Source organism: Protopterus annectens, chromosome 5.part1 (assembly GCF_019279795.1).
Source record: "Protopterus annectens isolate FY-2018-M chromosome 5.part1, PAN1.0, whole genome shotgun sequence".
In the NCBI taxonomy this organism is placed as follows: Eukaryota; Metazoa; Chordata; order Ceratodontiformes; family Protopteridae; genus Protopterus; species Protopterus annectens.
The window spans coordinates 567,059,803-567,079,889 of NC_056736.1; the positions used below are offsets into that span (position 1 = coordinate 567,059,803).

Here is a 20,087-nt window from a genome sequence, read left to right on the forward strand (position 1 = left end):
GCTTAGACGTCGGTTGGAATTTGCTGAGGAGTTTTTCGGCTCCGCTTTTGCTTACATTATGCCGTCGGATACTCCGACTACGCAAATATCTAAAAAACGCAAGGAAAAGGACCGACACTCACGGTCCGCGGTTTCGGCCGAAACCGCGGTTAGGCCAACCGCGACTGTCTCGGTTTCGGCTGAAACCGAGTCCACGGTTCTTCCTTCGGCCGAAAGCTTACCTCCTACCGAGGCCTCATCCAGCATGGCTGAATCTGCTACTGAAATCCCACCTGCTCTTGCAGGTTCACAGGATTTATCGGATACTATCCCTTTGGATATTTCTACCCCTGCACGTGGAGCTGCTAGGCCACCTGCATCCATGTCGATTAAGGCCTTTGCCAGGGCTAAAGCAGCAAAATCTACCAAAACTGTGCCTGCTAAGACCCCCTCTCACAGGCCTAGCTCTAGTTCACAAATGCTTAGTCTGGCAGAGGATCTCATTTCTTTGATCCGGGGATCCCAACCTCACCCAGACAGGGCCTCTCACCCACCTCCAGAGAAGAGGCCTAGAGTAGAGCCCCCTGAGCCAGTTTCTTCAGATGACTCCTCTGATGAATCAGATAATTCAAACCCTCCAGAGGGCCCTTTCTCTCCTTATGAAGACTCTGATGCAGAAGAGTCCATTCCTTCTGCCTCTCCGCCTGAGGAATTTTCTTTTGGGGAAACCTTGCATGCTATTAGGGAACAATTTCAATGGCAGGGCCAGGATTTTTCAGACTCTAGGAAAAGGCTTAGAACCTTTTTGCATTTGCCACAGCATAGGCCTTTAGCCATTCCTTCAGTACTTACTGTTGTGGATGATGCATTTAATGATGCTTGTACTGCTCCTGATTCTCTTCCTCCGGCCCCTGCTAAGCCCGAAAGGTACTACAGGGTTCCGGACACACATTATCATTTGTATAAGGCTCCCTTTGCAGATCCCGAAACTATCTCCCAGGGACCCAAGGCTGTAGCAGCTACCTCTGCCAAAAAAACCCTCCCCTCTGAAAGGGAATCTAGGGCCTTAGAGAGATGGGGTAAAAAAGTTTACACTTCTGCTACTCTTTCAGCTAGGGCCTTGAACTGTCAATTCCACATGATACAGTATCAGGAATTTATGTTAGACCAGTTAACTAAAAAACTGTTCTCGGATGAACCATTAGACAAAAAAATTGTTCAGGAAATGGTACATAACATTCAGCAGGTCAGTAATCATTCCTTAAAATGCGGCTATGATGCACTGGAGGCTTCCTTTAGATCAGCCATGACTGGTACAGTGATCAGAAGACATGCATGGTTAAAAGAGCAGTCCTTACCAGACCATGTTAAATCAAAGCTCCTAGATGCTCCCATGGATAAGCTCAATTTGTTTGGCTCCCCTGCACAGCAGGTGCTGAAGAAGGTGGAAGAGAAAGCGAAATCTGTACAGACAGTCAAGGATTTCTTGCAGGTCCAGCCCCCAAGGTTTAGCAGGAACTGGCCTTCCAAGAATTGGTCCTTTCCAGACACCTCCAGAGCTCAGAGAGGCAGGAATAGGCGCTCAAGAGGCAGGGGTCAATCCAGAGGTGCCTACAGGGGACGTCAGTGGCAGGCTAACAACCAGCGAGGTACAGCCACAGATCCAGCCACCACCACTTCCACAGGACAATCACAGTGACTTGGCTCTGGCGCCGCCTACCAGGAAACAACTAGAAGCACCCTTAGGCGGGAAGCTAGCCTTATTTTCAGTAAACTGGCATTACATCACAGGAGACAAATGGATTTTACAGACAATAGACCAAGGTTACAGGTTTCACTTCCATACTCTACCAAGGAAGAGAGGAATGCCAAACCTACCTCCAAATCAGAAGACAGAAGCTCTAAAACAAATAACTCACTTACTAAGGATGAGAGCTGTAGAAAGGGTACCATCTGTGGAACAAGGGCAAGGATTTTACTCAAGACTATTCCTGGTACCAAGAAAAGAAAACCAATGGAGACCTATTCTCGACCTGTCCGCTTTAAACACCTACCTCATTGTTCCAAAATTCAAAATGCTGACCCTACAGCAACTTCTTCCCATGCTGGGCAAGGAGTCTTGGCTGGTAACTCTAGATCTCAAGGAGGCATACCTGCACGTCCCCATACGACCAAATTGCAGAAGATACCTCAGATTTCTTGCAGGATCAGAGCATTATCAATTCTCAGCATTGCCCTTTGGCTTATCTACTGCGCCCAGAGTATTCACGAAATGCCTGGCATCAGTAATTGCTCATTGCAGGCTTCAGGGAATTCAAATCTACCCTTACCTGGACGACTACCTGTTACAAGCGGACAACAAAAACAAATTAACAAAAGACTTGAAAAGGGTCATTCATCTACTGCAAGCCCTGGGATACACAGTCAATATAAAAAAGTCAAGGCTGATACCATCCCAAAGGATAACCTTCTTGGGTGCAGAGCTGGACACATCAAAACAAATGGCATTCCTAACAGTAGAAAAACAGGAGCAACTCCCTCTCTACTTCATGGCATTAACAAAGCAGAACCAGCTAACAGCAAGAAAGGTCCTACAAGCCCTGGGTTACATGGCATCCTGCATAATATTGATTCCACATGCCAGACTACATATGAGAAAGTTACAGTGGTACCTAAGGAATTTATGGTCTCAGCACAAGCACAGCCTAGAAACCCAAATTCCAATAATTCCATGCCTGAAGCAAGAATTCCAATGGTGTGGGCTCAGGCCTGTCAATCAAACAAAGGACTGCCCTTCCACAGCACTCAACCAAGCCAGACCATCACAACGGACGCCTCAGACCTCGGTTGGGGGGCGCACATGCTGGACAAGTGCATACAAGGCTTATGGACTCAAGACCACCTGCACATAAATCAAAAGGAAATGCTGGCAGTAAAACTGGCGATTCAGACATTCAGACCATTTCTTCGACAGGGTCCACTGTTGATAAGGACGGACAACACCACAGTTATGTGGTACATCAACAAACAGGGAGGCACACATTCATACCCTCTATGCCGGATGGCAATGGACCTCTGGAATGTGGCCCTGAGCTTCAACATTCAGTTACAAGCAATTTTTGTGCCAGGAAAAGAAAATATACTAGCAGACATCCTAAGCAGAACTACCACGGATGCCCACGAATGGATGCTGCATCCGGACATCTTCAAAACCATTACAGGGAAATGGGGACTACCAGAAATAGACTTATTTGCATCCCCACACAATCACCAACTGAAAAAATTCTGCACGAGGACGTACCACCCACTTGCTTGGAAAGTGGACTCCCTATCTTTCAGTTGGAAAAACCTGACAGCATATGCATTCCCACCTCTTCCTTTGATGCACAAGGTGCTATTGAAGATCAAAGAAGACCGTCCAAGGATCATCCTGATAGCTCCAGACTGGCCAAGGCAACATTGGTACCCATTACTGAGGAGTATGTCTCGGGAACAAATATGGCCTCTGCCCCTAGTTCCCTTACTGTTAACACAGAACAACTTCAAAACCCTGCATCCAAACCTGAAAACACTGCAGTTGGCTGCCTGGAACATTGCTTAAGACAAAATAACCCAGATTTATCTCAAAGGGTTAAAGACATTATCTTGGAGGCTCGCAGACCCTCAACAAGAAAAAAATATTCGGCAAAATGGAAAAGATATCTCATTTGGAGTACTGCAAAAGGAGAAAATGTGTCACTGGTAAACATAGCTAACATCCTGGAATACTTGGCAGAGCTCTTCCACAATGGCCTGTCCTATTCTTCCATTAAGATTCATGCATCAGCTATTTCAGCAGAATACAACTTGGATCCTCCAGTCTTCTCACATCCTCTGCTCAGGCAGTTTCTGAGAGGAATTAAAAATGTAAAACCACCTAGGAAGCCACCATTGCCAGCATGGGACTTGAACTTTGTGCTAGAAAAGTTGACACTCCCTCCTTTCGAGCCAGCAGCAACAGCAGAATTACAGTACTTATCATGGAAAACTGCTTTCGTGCTTGCAATCACTTCAGCAAGAAGGGTTTCTGAACTACAGGCATTAATGGCAGTACAGCCCTTCCTGATCTTCCATCAAGATAGAGTGTCCATGAGAACTAATCCTACTTTTATGCCAAAGGTGGTCTCTAGGGTATCTTTAAACCAAGCTATCCACCTGCCTACATTCTTCCCCAACCCACAGAACAGGGAAGAAAGACTGTTGCATACCTTGGATGTACATAGACAATTACGCTACTACCTGGACAGGACCAAGAGCAACAGAAAAACTGACCAGCTACTGGTAGCATATGCAACAGGAATGGAAGGAAAAGCAATTTCAAAACAGACAGTCTCTAAGTGGATAGGAAATTGCATTAGATTTTGTTACTCTTACCATGGGAAGAAAACTCCAGAAAACATCAGACCTCACTCTACAAGGGCTACAGCCACTACCACAGCTTTTTTAGGAGGAGTGGCTACCAAAGACATTTTAGAGGCTGCTACTTGGAGCTCCGTGCATACATTTGCCAAGCATTATAATTTACCCTTATACTCCAGATCCCGAGCAGGTTTTGCCACTGCTGTTTTGCAAGGGATCTTAACTACACCATAATCTTATTACTCCTCCTCTCCCAGTTTGGCTATGGTATTCTACCCATTTGTAAGGACTGCAGATGCATCCTTGAAGGACATAGTACAGTTTTGTACCTACCATAAATGTAGATGTCCGAGAGGCATGCATCTGCAGTCAGGATTACCCATCCTCCTTCCCCTCTGTGGTACTCCTAGGGTATTTGCCCATCTTGTAGCTAGCTGGGGGAATCTATTATGGTGTATTTGTTTGTGTATATGTACATACATGCTTATTTTTTGTTTGCTCTCTACTATTTGGAACCATTTGCATTTATCCAAATTTAGCCTTCCTAGAGGGCACCTGGCATCTGGGGCAAGAAACACTGAGGAAAATGGCATCGGCTGATACCTTTATACCCGAAGAACTGCAGCTATGACGTCGGGTGAAGTGCGACATCAGCCGAGGCCAGACCCAGACTTTGGAATCCGGCCGACCGAAGGGCTGCCTGACGACAGGACAACCCATTTGTAAGGACTGCAGATGCATGCCTCTCGGACATCTACATTTATGGTAGGTACAAAACTGTACTTTTTTTCTCTCCTAGCTTCCAAACTTCCACAGGAATATCATCTATACCTGGGGACATTCCTGTAGATTGGTTATACATCTCCATTTTATTGGTTATACATCACCATTTTATCTCATCTCCTCCTGTTCTATTAGTAATTGAGCCTCATCTACCTCTAACCTTGGCATATTTAATTCTTCCGTAAACTTTTCCATTTGTACCTTTTCTTGATTTTCACATTTCTCTGCTTTATACAGACTTTCATAGAATTTCAAAAATATTTCTAATACATCTATAGGATCTCTTGTTATCCTCCTTGTTATAGACTTCCTAAGCTTGGTTACGGCCCTTTCTACTTTTGCCTGAGTCGTCGTCCTAAAAGTTGCATAACAGCAATCTTTCTTAACTCATGCATATTATCGAGGTAATCCCTTATTTTCTGTTTAGCATTCTGCAGCTGCTTCTCTTCTTCTGTGGGATTCCTCCTATTCTGCAATACTTTAACATTTGTCAGTCCCTGTAAATAATTATTGTTACTACTTAACCATATCTCCCGTTGTTTTATTTCCACCCTGTTTTTAAAAATCCACTTTAATTTTATCCCACTCCCTATCTATATTTTCAGAAGAAATTTCTTAGTTATCTAATAGCTCTTGAATAATTTCCACTACCCATTTCTTAAATTCCTGCCTTTTACAGATAGCTGGGAAAGCACCAGTGTCTCCTTTTTATTTCATTACTCTTGTCTTTTTATTTAGTTATTATTGGTGCATGATCTGAAATAGTTAATTGGGTATATATCAAGACCTTCAATTAAATGCCCATGTTCCTGTGAAATGCAAATTTTCGCTAGCCTAGCCCAGTTTTTGTATTTTGGGGAATAATAGTACCCCAATAGAGTCTACCTCCCTAATACCTATATCACCCGCTCTTTCCCCCTCATCTTACTTAAAATACCCACCTTTCCTTTACTGTCTATCCCTGCACTCTATTTCCACTAGCTAATCTACCTCTTACTCCCTTCTTCTCATCTTGTAAATATTCTTTACTCTCATCTACCTATGTCAGTTTCTATTCTGCAGGTTTGGTTTGTACTATTACATGTTTATGCATCTACTCTGGTCATCCATGTTAAATATTATAACACTGGTAACCTTATGTCTGTATTTTACTATGCAAGATTGCTTTGATCCTCCGTAAGAAAATGCGGCCTTTAAATCTTTGATTTATATTTTTATGTCCTATTCTATGGATACTACACAATATAAAAATATACAATTTTAGACTTAATGTATTTCTTGTATTTTTTGTATACTTTGTATTTTTGCTTTGTTGTATTTGCTAATTGCCTCTGGAACTTTTCTCCCTGGGCCTCCACAGAAAATTGACTCTCCCCAGACAGACTTTCCCAGTAAACAAATGTTAAATATGTAAATTCACTCTGAATTCACATCTTCCATGCCAAACGTTTTCATAAATTGCTTCAAAAATCTACCTTCCTTTGTTATATTTTCCCTTCTGGGCCCTCCAGACTTCACTGTTGCAAATCATATTCCAGTCCCCACTTATAAATAATATTCCTTGCTGAAAGCCGATTATTTCTCCCAGAATTTTCTTAAGCTCCATTATAGCAGATTATGTGAAATCTAAATATATGTCAGTGTAATCCTCATCACTTGCCAGTACCACCTTAGTACAGCAAATCTACAATTATCATCTTTTTTATCCTCTTCTATCACTATTGGAGCTCCTCTTGCAATTAATGTAAGTACTCCTGTTTTCCTTTGCTCCAGGTGTTCCACTTAATAGCCTTCATGAAAACCTTTCTTTATCAAATTCACATGTTCAGTTCTTTCCAAGTGAGTCTCCTGTAGCATAGCTATTTGCACTCTGCATTTTTTTAATATAGTTCAGTACTCTCTTTTTTGTATTTATCTATGAGAGCGTTGACATTTAATGACATAAAGCATCGTTGTCTTAAAAAGTTATTATTCCCACCTTTTATGAATATGTAAAACAGCTTTTTTTGTTAAATGTCTAGTTCTACCTTTTATGTTACATGCATACACTGTTTGGCAGGTTGATATTTTATACACTTGTTTCTTGTCATATCCATTTTGAGCCTATGTCGCATTTTACATCGCTTTTTGTTTTATTGAAAGTCCTTGAACAATAAAAAAAACACCCCAATACCCCTAAAACCTATTAACTTAATAGTAATGTACAAAACTATTTACATTTTCAAATGTTGAAGTTTTACCCTCGTGATAGGAACAAATGTTCCAAACTGACAGCCACATTCACAGGCTTGAGTTAACCTAAAGGAAAGGTTATCCATGCAAAGATCCATAGTGCAGCCTGGGCTTCTACTAAATGCTGTCTGGTTTTGTGTTATCTTTCTCTGTCAGCTGGGAAAACACTGGAATGCTTTCAGAGGTCATAATCTCCTAGCGATTTCTCTTTAGCAGATTGTCTCCTAGAGACATTAGAATCAGTTACAAAATTGCTAATCGTATATTCATTTACTAGAAAAGAAGCCTTATTATAATCAATATTCTTTTTCATTTACTTGCTTTCTTTTAAAACTTGTTACTAGATCAAGCTAAGTGCCTTAATCCAGTCCTTCCCATATGCAGGAATGAGAAAAAGCACACAAATTTTTCTTTTGTCTTGCTCTTTTAACCAGATTTTTTTAGCATTGCAGTGCGTACATTTCTTAAAACTGAACAAGGAGAAAGAGAAGGGAGAAAAAAAACAGGAAGACATTTATATTAGTATCCCCATTGCACTTAAAAATTACCATTAAGAAAAAAATTTGTTTTACTAAGTTAATTTTCTCCTTCCTCTTCCCCACTCCGAAGTATTTTTCTAAACATTAATGACATGAAGTAGGGCATATACTTTAGAGTCCCCCTACAGGTTTAACAAAGTAGAAAAAAAGTTCAGTATTTCCAAATTTGTTCTGCTGTGTTTCACAAATATATAATTATTGCTTTGTAATCCCATATTTGTCAATTTCCAAATTATTGGTTTTATTCATGTTGATCTCCATCTCCCGAATCCTGTCTCTGCTTAATTTCCAACATACTGTTGATTCTTCTAGTTGATTATTGTGTTTTTTTCCTTCATTCGAGCATTTTCCATTGAAACATTGAAAAAGGTTTCACTGGCACAGTCTGTGTTCTTTATTACCGAAAGAACAAGAAGTAGAATCTCCAGTTTCATAGCTCACCTTTTATTGGACAAACTTTTGTATTTCCTCCTTAGCATGTACTTCATCAAAAAATAATTTTGTCCCACCAAGGAAAATATTTTGAAGATAGCTAGATACAGCAGTTTGAATCTCGCTCCTGCTTTTTGACATTCCTTGAATAATGGATTAAATGTACTCCTCTTCTGCCTGGTGTACAGTTTAGTCATTCTACACAGTCTGCTGCCTCTCACTTTTAGTACTTTGTCAGTATGCCAAATTTTGTCAGAAGCAACTCCTTCTGCTAGTAAAATTGCATCTTTACTACTAAAGATTTAGGTTGCTTTCTCATAGTCAGGTTTGGAGCATACACACAATGTGGCATTTCATTTAGCAATTCCTGTTATGGCATACCTGTCCAGTTGCTTATTTGTGCTTTCATAAAATTTATTTATTTAATTTATTTTACATTTGTTTACTGGGACAGTCCGACTGGATATTTGTCCATTTTCAGCAGAGGCCTGGGGAGAAAAACTCCAATTAAACAAATTACAAAGATAACATTTAAAAATTTAAAATATAAAAAGTATAAAAAACGTTTACAACAAAGAATAAAAAACAAAGTGATCTGAAGTAGTTAATTTCATTTTATCTGCAACCTGTGGGGGTATTCGGATCCGTATCTGATCCGAGCCAGCAACTTTTTTTTATAGCATCTGCTCCGAGCTCCTCCCCTTACCCATAATGCACTACCATCTCCTGCCTTCCCTCAGATCTCGTTTGCTGCGCCAGTAGTGTGCATCGTGGTCTCCTTTGCTCTGAGCTCAGGGATAGTAAGTGTTATTAATACTTAGTCTCTTTTGTGTGTCTGAGTGATTATTTCCCTTCCTCCCCTGTTAGTGTATCGCTTGTTCGTCGATTCAAAAAAAAAAAAAAAGTTTTGTTAAACTTGGTAGAGTAGTTGTTAGACCTGCCCTTCCCCTACCTGTGTGTTTGTGTGGTGTTTTCTAGTAGGTAGTGTTTTCTTCTTGGGTGCAGGACCATGGCTGATCAGCCAAAATCTGTGTTCAAGAAATGTACAGAGTGTAGCCATAAGCACTCCCCGGCTGATGGTCACACACTGTGTGTGATTTGCTTAAGAGCACATTTGTCCACTCAGTGTGCTATCTGCACCAGGTTCAATCCTAGGGCCCTCAGGGATCAGAAGGCCAAATTAGTAGCCGAAGGCATTCTCCCTGCATCCATGCTGGAATCTGCCACGGTACTTAGTGCTCAACCTCCCACCCAGACAGGGACTCAAACTCCCCCTTCTTCTGGTGCTGGGACTAATAAAGACAAATCTACAGTCAGAGTGGCTGACAAGGAAAAGGACAGAGAAAAAAGTGCAAAGAGGATAGGGACAAGAGAAAGGACAGACCTCGCAAGAGATCCCTGGACAGGGAGCTCTTTTAGTCCCCCTTCTAGGGCCATGAGGCCAGTTTTTCCACGGCTCCAGTCTCCTCGTTTCTCACCGGAGCTGTTGGAATATTCGGACCCGAGGCCTTCCTCCCCGTCATTGCGCAGACCAGCCAGATCCGAGTCGGTGGCCTCTTTGCGATAGACTCTGAGTTTATCAAACTTGGACATGGACAGGATGATGCGGAGATTCATTCAGACCCAAATACAGAAGGGAGTCTTGCCAGGCCCCTCTCCCTCTGGAGGGGGGACCTCCATGCCCTTTTTCCTCCCCACCTCTCCTTCCCCGATCCGTGCTTCAGGGCTCTTGGATCCTATGATTTTCGGAGCTGGTAGCTCTGCACCGACGGTTCTGTCAACCTCGACTCCCGCTGTTACCTTGAGCTCCTCGGATCTGACTAGTTCGGATCCAAGTGACTCTCTGAGCCGTTGACAGGGTGTTGGACCCAAGGGAATGGATTCTTTGGCTCCGCCCCATTTCCTCGAACCTCAGGCTATCCTTGCTTCGGCTCCGGTCGCCGCTTCGGATCCGGGGAGGGTGTCTTCCTTGCAGGGTGCCAAAGTGGTCCGCTCTCCCTCAGCCTTCGAAGTGGTGGAGAGGGTTTTCTCTCCCAGGGATTGAGACCCCAGCCCATCCCCTCGGATTCCACCCAGGCCCCCTGGATTTGGCAACTACTCCCTTCATCCTGTCTCAGGGACAGCCCGTGCCAGAGGATACCCAGCTTAATTTCCCTGAGGAACCCCCTGCGGCTCTCAAATCCTCTTCTGAGAGTCCCACTGAAGGGGGTCACCATAAGTGCAAGTGCAAAAGGAGGCACTTGGACTCCCCCGAGTACCTCACTACGGACACTGACTTCGATGAAGGAGAAGGTTCCCCCAGGTCACCTCCCGAAGACGTCTCCTTTGGAGAAATCATGGAGATCCTCCGCTACAGGGGAGGTTGGTCAACCCAAAAACCTTCTGGGGATGAGTCAGTGTTCCTGGAGGCCTTTGGCATGGGCCCATCTACTTCCTGGGTGTCCCCGCCAGCGGACCCCTTGGTGGACTTTATCACCACTTGGGCATGGAAAGAGCTAGACACCACAGAGCCCATCCCCAAATGCCCTGACAAAATTTTATCTTCCCCTTCTGACAGACAACCTTGGTCAAAAGGAGCCCCAGTTGATGCTGTGTTTGCAGCAGCCACCAAGAAGGAACTAGCACAGGAGAGTTCCTCAGTCCACCCTCCAGACAAGGAGTCCATGTCGGTGGATAGGTTTGGGAAGCACGTCTGTTCCTCAGCGACCTTTTCAATCTGTGCGCTGAACTATTTGACACTGTCTTCCCAAACACAGTTGGGAGAAACTAGAACCTTCTACCTAGTGAACTTGCATCACTGTCCTCCCTAACACTTTTCAAATAAAAACTTAAAATTTACCTTAAAACACACTGGCTGTGCCCTTGTTGTAACCCCGACTAACCTTTGACTGATTTTTATTAACACTTTTACTGCCTTTCTTTGACTACGTTTCTTCTCCCTTATTACCAGAGAAATCAGGAACTGTAAATTAAGTAACCATCTGTAAGATTACTACTTCAGAATTTATTTTATCTTATGTGATCTAAATTGTATTGTCATATTAAATGAACGGTAACAATGTATACAAATATGTACTTTGCCTATATTATTGTAAGCTTTGTTAGTGTTTCAACTGTTTTGATTTTTTTTCTTTGGAGCTTTTCTTCCCGGGCCTCTACTGAAAATGGACATGTATCCAGTTAGACTACCCGGTCAACAAATGTAAAATAAATAAAATAAAAATAAATTACGACAGATCGCAGGGTGTTACAGATCATATCCAGAGGTTACACTATCCCATTTGTTGCCCCTCCAAATATTCCAAAATACTTCCTGGATATTCCACCTGCTCACAGGGTGGCCGCAGCTCTAGAGGTTTCAAAGCTGCTTCTCAAACGAGCCATCAAACATGTCCCCCCCCCCCCTTCCCCAATCAGTCCGGATCAGGCGTCTACTCAAGGTTCTTTTTAGTGCCAAAAAGATGGGGAACCTCAGGCCTATTCTAGACCTGTCAACATTGAACCTCACTGTAGCCAAACAGAAATTCCAGATGGTCACCCTACAGTCCATTCTACCTTATCTCCGAGAGTGCGACTGGATGTGCTCGTTAGACCTCCAGGATGCTTACTACCATGTCAAAATTCACAGAAGCTCCAGGAGGTTTCTGTGCTTCTGGCTGGGAGCCAGTCATTTCCAGTTCAGAGCCCTACCCTTCGGTCTCACCACAGCCCCCAGGGTGTTCAAGGTAATGGCAGTTGTAGCAGCTCACCTGAGGCTTCAGGGTATTCAGGTGTTTCCTTACCTGGACGACTGGCTCCTTGCTGTGCCCAACAAGCATCACCTGTGTCTGGCCCAAGATTACTTCATTCATTTGGCAAATCTACTGGGAATTACAGTCAATGTTCAGAAATCCCAATTGCAGCCAGTACAAGTTCTAGACTTCATTGGGGCACAGCTAGACACTTTGCAGATGAAGGTATTCTTAACTCCAGACAGCCACACAGCTCAGATAGCGGACTTCAAGTCTCCAAAGGCGAGCAAGGTTCTCCGGGCACTGGGCTCCATGGCTTCCTCCATATCGATTTTCGCTTGTGCGCGCCTTCATATGCGGGTTCTTCAGTGGACTGTGGCTGTTCAGTGGTCTTGGCTAGACCTGCCCATGGAATCTCCGATCAGGATCAGTCACGTCTGCAGGACGTCCCTTCTTTGTTGGTTAAGTTCACCGGAGATATCAGAAGGACGCCCCTTCGTGTCATCTCCAGTCCAAGCCACAATGATCACGGACACCTCCCAACTCGGGTGGGGGGGACACTGTTTAGGAAGGACAGTCGAAGGCACGTGGTCCCAGTCAGAGATCAAGTTGCACATAAATGTTCTAGAGATGAGGGCAGTGCTTTTAGCGTTGGAAGCCTTTCACACTGTCCTTCCTCTCGGATTAATTGCAGTTCAGTCAGGCAACATGTCGGTTGTCTGGTATATCAACAAGCAGGAGGGAACCAGATCCTACCCCTATGTTGCGAGGCCTTGAGTGTGTGGGAATGGGCGATCTCCACTGGTCGGTTTCTGATAGCAATGCACATCCCGGGGCGCTCCAACATTTTAGCAGACAGATTGAGTCTGGCTATTCTGATGCCGTACGAGTGGTCCATGCTTGGCCCCCTGGGCTTCTGTATGCTTATCCACCATTGCCACTCATTCTGAAGTTTCTTCAGAAAGCTTGCCGACTGCAGTGCAAAGTTATCCTCATTGTCCCGTTCTGACCTCGACATGTTTGGTTCCCATTCCTTTGGTCTCATCTCTTAGCTCCCCCGTGGGTTCTGGATCCCTGCCTGGATCTAATCTCCCATCCGTCGGGGGCCCATCCGCCCGATCTGGGCAGCCTCAAGCTGACAGCTTAGTTGCTCCAGTTCTGTTGATTCCCAGGACTCCCGGTCTTTCATCCCTGGTAAAATCCATTCTGGTGGCTTAAAGATTCCACGAGGAAACTTTATCGCAGTAAATGGAAGCGTTTTTCCATTTGGGCCTCACAGAGAAAACTAGATCCCTTTACAGCCCCTGTTCCAGCAGTGTTGGATTTCTTGTCTGGCATTTTTCAGCAAGGAGCTAGTTCCTCCACAGTGAAGGTACAATTGGCAGCCATTTCTAATTTTCATGTTGGTGAAGATAACATTGCCTTAGCCTCCTCTAGGCTGTGTAAGGCTTTTCTTAAAGGTACTTTTCTGTTGCATCCCCCTGTCAAGGATTCTGTGCCTCCTTGGGACCTTACCTTTGTCTTACAGGCATTGGTGGCTCCTCCATTCGAACTGCAGCTTTGATGGATTTGAAATTTTTATCCTGGAAGACCGCTTTTCTAGTCGCCATTACATCTGCTAGGAGGGTTTCTGAGCTTCAAGATCTGTCTGCCATGCCTCCTTATTTGGTCTTCCGTAAGGACAGGGTCTCTCTCTCTACTAATCCTTCCTTCCTTACCCAAAGTGGCATCTGAAGCAAACATAAACTAGTCCATTAATCTGCCTCTTTTCTTCCCTAACTTCCAAAATAAAGGTGAATACAAACTTCATCTGTTAGATGTTCGTAGACAGCTTCGTTTTTATCTTCATAGAACAAAATCATTCCACAAGACTGACCAGTTGTTTTCCTTTTCCAAAGCATTTCTGGGAAAAGCTATTTCTAAAGTTTCTTTGCCCAGATGGATCACTCTTTCCATTTCACATGCCTACAAAGCAAAAGGTTCATCTCCTCCTGGTATTGTTAAAGCTCACTCTACCAGGTCCATGGCAACTTCTGCTGCCTTTTGGTCTAGGGTTCCTTTGGACGACACTTGTGCAGCAGCAACCTGGGCCAATTCACATACCTTCATTTTCCATTACAAATTAGATCTGATTTCTAGGGGTAGAGCATCCTTTGGCTCTGCGGTGCTCAGGAATATCCTTCCATAAGGGCCTCCCAGGATTGGAGTAGCTGGGGACTCTCTCCCACAGGTTGCAGATAAAATGAAGTTAACTACTTCAGATAAAGAAGTTATGTACTCACCATAACGTTCCATCTAAGTAGTTATACTTCATTTTTCTGCAACATTCCCTTCCTTCATCCCCCGGACCTTGCCCTGTCTATTCACGTTTGTTCATTGGGCTGAGTTGCTTATGTATTTAGTTGCAGCAAACTCGATCTGAGGGAAGGTAGGAGATGGTAGTGCATTATGGGTAAGGGGAGGAGCTCAGAGTTTGGAGCAGATGCTAGAAAAAAGGTTGCAGGCTCGGATCCAATACGGATCCGAATAACCCCACAGGTTGCAGAAAAATTAAGTACAACTACTCAGATGGAATGTTATGGTGAGTACATAACTTCTTTATGTGCACTTTGTTCCTTCCAGCTTCTCTGGTACAACAGAAAATCTAATTTTTTCCCTATGTGCTCTGTCTTCTAATTCTGTTATTTTTTGAAACATCTCTTCTTGTGCAGTCTGATATTCAGCCCGCCTTTTCTTCATTTCATCATCTGAGTTTTGCAGTTTTATCACCTCATCTGAATATCTGTTTAAAGCGTCTTCCATTTTTCCAGCCTTTTGTTGTTTGAGTTGATACACTCCATCTGTCTTTTGAATTGATATACTCCATCAGTGTTTCATTTATTTTAATCAGATCTGTGTGCAGTTGTCTTGAACTTTCCTTTAGGTTCCTGGAAGTCATGTCGGAACCTTGCACTGCTTTTTGCTGAACAGCTACAGTACTTTTCCCAGTCAGTGTTTTTTCCTCTCCTTTTGTAGCTGATTTTCCTTCAGGTTTTCTGTCTTTTTTTCCCGGCATCCAGGCAATGTACTTATTAGCCAGTTACTTAAATTTACCAGAAGTTTAGGTCCACTGGCTTTCTCTGCTAAATTTCTGTTTTCACACTGGCAGAGCTAGAGTTGAGCTTTTACTCAGTGTGTAGCCATGTTTGACCTCTGCTACGTTTCTGCTCTTCAAAGGATTTTGGGCATCCTGTTTAGCTCCCAGCTGATTCTAGACATTGGTATTGTCTGTAAAGGTATATTTTATTTTCATTTCTTGTCTAGTTTAAATATTACGTAAAATATATTGCACAGTGTAAGAATTGAGAGAACTGTAGAGTACTGGTATGAAATGGAAATAACTGGAAGAAACTGGGAATGAATGTCTTTATCTGTCAATTACCCAAACTTGTGCTAAACAGGTGCCAGCCAGTCCTTTATGGGCCAAATCCTCCTCTTGTACCTTTCAGAACGGAACGTTTGGTTAAGAATGCTTTATGGTGTACAGTAGAGGCAGATATCAACAATATCTAAATCAAATCTTAATGTCCATAGCTTCTCCACTTATTATACTGCTGTAAATTATGTATCGTCTCCAATAACAGTGCTGATATTTGTGTAAAGTTTCTGCACACATATTCTGATCCTTCTGAATGATGATGTGCCTTTCGGCTTTTCCCTTCTGAATGATATTAATATTTTGGAATGCTGGATATTCGATCTGACTTCTGCACTCATACTCTAGTGTCTGTACACCAGTGATGTCCTGCATATCATTCCAAATGAGCTAACTTAACTCATTGTGACTGAAGTATCTCGTAATAATACCAAAACCCTGTAAGTTTCTACAAGCCTCTTTAGCCTTGGTTGCCAAGTCTTGTACCATGCAAACAAAATGTTTGTACTTGATGTACTGCACATTTTGTTCTTGTTAATATTACTGACTGGAGGTTATTTCCACTAATTGAAAGTGCATTCACTGAAACTGTATGCAGGTTGTGAAGATCTGTTTTAATATTGCTGCATTTATAGACTTATGCAAAGAGAATACTGTATTTTGTCTAACAAAATGCATTCAAATGAAACCTGATGTTTTTAAAAAAATCTGCAATATGCCTTGCTCAAGGTAAATATATTGATTTCCTTTAGTTGACCTTAATTTGCTGCAGACATTATCATTGCCATTTTCTTGGCCTCCCAGTCTTCAGCATTGTGGGGATTTATTTATTTTTCTTCTATGCATACATTGCTCTCTTCCTGAATTAGCACAATCAGGTTTATCACAATGTTTATCCAGTATTTAATTTTGCACTCATGCCATTTAAACTTTTTCATCCATTTTGCACTTTGCCCCCGAGTTTGTACATCTTTACTACATTGTTTGTTGTACATAACACTGCTGCAGCATACACAGCCACTTCTCTGCTCTTGTAGATTTCCTGTTTAGTTCTCAGCTGATTGTAGACATGGGTATTGTCTGTAAAAGTGTATTTTAGTTTCATTTCATGTCAGTTTTCAGTATTACTTAAAATACATTATGCAGGACCCTTTTATCATTGAATCTTAAAGGTACTTTGGTGTTGTAGGGAGCAGTTAACTTGCTGATGATATGGCCCATCGGGTTGTGTTTTCAGTGCATGGAGCATAGACTCATTGGTTGTTTGTGTGCATGATGTCATTGTGTAGAGGAATGACATGCAAACTAGTAGATCAGTTGGAAATAGTACTGCAGAGTCTTAGTGTCATTTGTTGTAGCACTTTTTTCTGTGCGGGGGGCATTTTTTGATGTAGGTGTCACATCAGTGCAAGATGTTTAAAATTGGAAGGTGTTATGAAGCTCCCTGCTCATTATGCAGACTTAAAAAAAAACTTTGGGGGATGGGATTGTTTGGTGGCATCGCTTCTGCCAATGTGGAAGAGCACAGTTTATCAGTGCCTGAAAACTTTTTTTCATGATTATCTGCATTTTATAGAGTCACTGGTCATAGTATTTCCTTGGAGAGCTTTGTGTTTACCAGACAGCTTGTTGTGTGCCACATGTTCATTTTCTTATTGGTTTCTCTCCAGGGAGTAATACCACACCACCCACTTTGATTAATTAGTTGTCCTACCTATGGATGAGTGTCGAGACCTTTTCAAATAATTGGTATGCCAACTTTAAACAGCCCTAACATTGTGATAGCCTGAAACTGTAAGAAAATGTTTACTTTCAAAATGTTCTAAAGCTTCATTTAATGTTGCATCTTAGTAATAGCGCTTCATTTTCTTAACAGGCCGAATATTCTGAACTGGTGGAAACACTACTCTCAAGTCAACAGGATCCAGTCATTTACCAACGTTTAGCAGATGCCTTTAACAAGCTAACTGCAACCAGCACTCCCCCTACACTAGATCGGAAGCAGAAGTTATCGTTTCTAAAGAGTATGGAAGAGTTTATGGCAAATGTGGGTGGCCTGCTGTGTGTCAAATAAAAAATGTGCTTACGTTTAGACCCTTTCTGCAAAATGCACAGAGAAAAAGGGCAGACTGGATGTTATGTCCCTTCTTTGGCTGTCAAGGGCCGTGTTGGATTTCACAGTCTGCTTTTTTGATCCAGATACAGTAGTACAAGGAGTACAGGCCATCGGCTGTTCCTCAGCCTCCACTAGTGCACGTTAGCCAGACGCTGTCAAGAACAACTTGTGTATGGCTGAGATCCAGCAGCAGATTTGCATTATCAAATGAAATTCCATTTATGTGCAACAATATGGGCACAGTGAAAGATGAATTCAGTGCCTTCCTCCCTTGTCCCCACAACTCTGGTTTGAAGCTGCCTGACATTTTCCAGGGGGAAACTGTCATATTTTATTTAAAACCTTGATTGAGGGGTTTGCTATAGAAGCATAGGCAACTGTAAAAAAAACTATGTCGGAGATTAGCTTTAGTTTTCTTCTCTGACGTTTTAAGTTTGTGGCCTAAGAAAGAAACAGCACCAAAAGGTATTGCTGAACTTAAGTTTGCATATTTCCACAGCAGCCTGGTCTTCTGCAGCTTTGTGATACTGCTTTGAAGATTGTTTTATACTGCCTGAAGTTCAGAAGGAAGAGATGTATATTATTTTTTATACTTTTTCCCAAAAAAAAAAAAAAAAAAACTGGTTAGGAATCATCATTTCATTGCCTTAATTTAAAAAAAAGTTTTTTTAATATCTGTGGTACACAAATGCCAAAAAAGCTGTTGAACTTTGGAAGTTTTACAGGAATTTAGGGGTGTTTCAGTTGAATTGCAAGTATGCAGACTAACTCCTCTCTTGTCTGATCCATTGTCAGAGGACTCCTGTGTGTGTGTGTGTGTTCACTTTCACTTTTATTCTGTTGCCCATACTCAAGCTGTTACACATTTCTGTATTTCAGAATCTGCCTACATGAGCAATAATGATTTAAAGATGCTAGGAAATTGTTACTCTTCTTTACCCTCTTACCTTTTTCTGTCATAGGTTTTTAATACAAGTTTATCATTTTTTGAATGCTCCGACTTTTGGGGTCTTCTCAGATCTCGAGTTCTTGTTGTTTTACCAGCTGCTGTCCATATTCACATTTCTAAGCAATCCTGTGACATAAGGAGAGTGACAGAAACAGAGAGGGAATTGAGAGTAGTTGTGGTGGCAACAAAGTTGCAAGTTCCAGAAGGCGAAATCAGAATATTGGGTTTACAGTAAAAGGACATCAGAAGAGCATTTTTTTCAGATGTAAAAATTGTTTCCTATCACCTTTAAAGGGTATGATTAAATAAAACACACTAATTTTGGGGCATTAGAAGAAAAAATCACTATGTAATGCTGATGAAAATTTTTCACAGATGGTTTTAAAAATGTATAAAGAATGTAAATATACCTTTTAAATGCGTTTGCATTGCCTAATTTGCTTGAGTGCACCAGTCTTGGTGCACATTTAAAAGGAATCATGTTGCCTTGAACATAGGTTCACGAACTTTCTCATCTATTATGTGTGTGTAATATTTTGTACAGATTTTATGTCTGCATATATTTATGTATTGTTTTCAAGTATGTGTGTTAAGTTCTGGTTTGACTGAGCCACCAGAGGAGTAGCTCTGTTGAACGGAGATCTTTAATGGCAACGCTTACTTTTCACAGTTTCCTAGAGAAGATGCATTCTGTCTCTCTCCTGTCGGGACGTATGCTTTCTTGGACTTGATTTTTGAAAAACTGATATTTCAAGTGTACTGTATTCATGTTTATTTACTCTTGCCAGTTCAGAAATGTTATACCATTGTAAATATAGTCCTGACTGATTTTGAGAAGGGTTCAAAGTAGTTTCTAAAGTAATGCTGAGAATATAGGAAGGTAATTTTTAGCGAGGTAAATCTTTCCTAAATTTTGGTTAACTCAACTGAAGCTTTGAAAGTTAGTGAATAGTGTACAATACAGAGACCTGATTTTTGTCGCTGGTTTCAGTGGCATATGAAATTTTTCTGTACATAGATAATTGACTCTTGTGTACATGATTACAGAAGATATTTTTACATTTCATTTTAGCTTATTTTTACCGAATGAAATTACAGTTCATGTTTTCTTTTTGTGTGCGTATTGTGTGAAGCAAACATTTTGTTTTCTTGTAAAATTTGCCATCAGAGAACTGTTCTTGATAATCTAAAATGTTGCAGCTTACATTCTTTATATACTAGCCTTCTGGCTTTATTTTCCATTTAGTAACTTAAGGTTTGCTATTTCTAGTTGCCTTGCTTTGTTCTCCAGCTACTGGCACTGTTGGATGTCACAGTACTTGGCCACAGGACAGTACAATTTGCAATAATTTTGCAAATCCAAATGTATAGGTAGCATGCTTCTCCAGCTCCAAGGTGACATGTTGGCAGTGCATCAAACCAAAGCAAAATGCCTCCTCAATATAGTATTTTGTAAAACAGTTATTCATATGTTGGCTGGAATAGCAGCAGCAGCATATCCTCCACACACTTC

The 20,087-nt window shown here is 42.0% G+C and overlaps 1 protein-coding gene across 1 annotated transcript in view; it reads left to right on the forward strand.

Moving 5' to 3' along the window:
* XPO4 (exportin 4) overlaps window positions 1-19,681 on the forward strand; it is a 1,500,264-nt gene extending 1,480,583 nt beyond the window's left edge. The window contains exon 29 of the mRNA XM_044073186.1: window positions 17,386-19,681. Coding sequence (XP_043929121.1) covers window positions 17,386-17,583 — 198 coding nt within the window. The 3' untranslated portion in view covers window positions 17,584-19,681. The remainder of the gene's footprint in view (window positions 1-17,385) is intronic.
* Window positions 19,682-20,087: the final 406 nt, after the last annotated feature.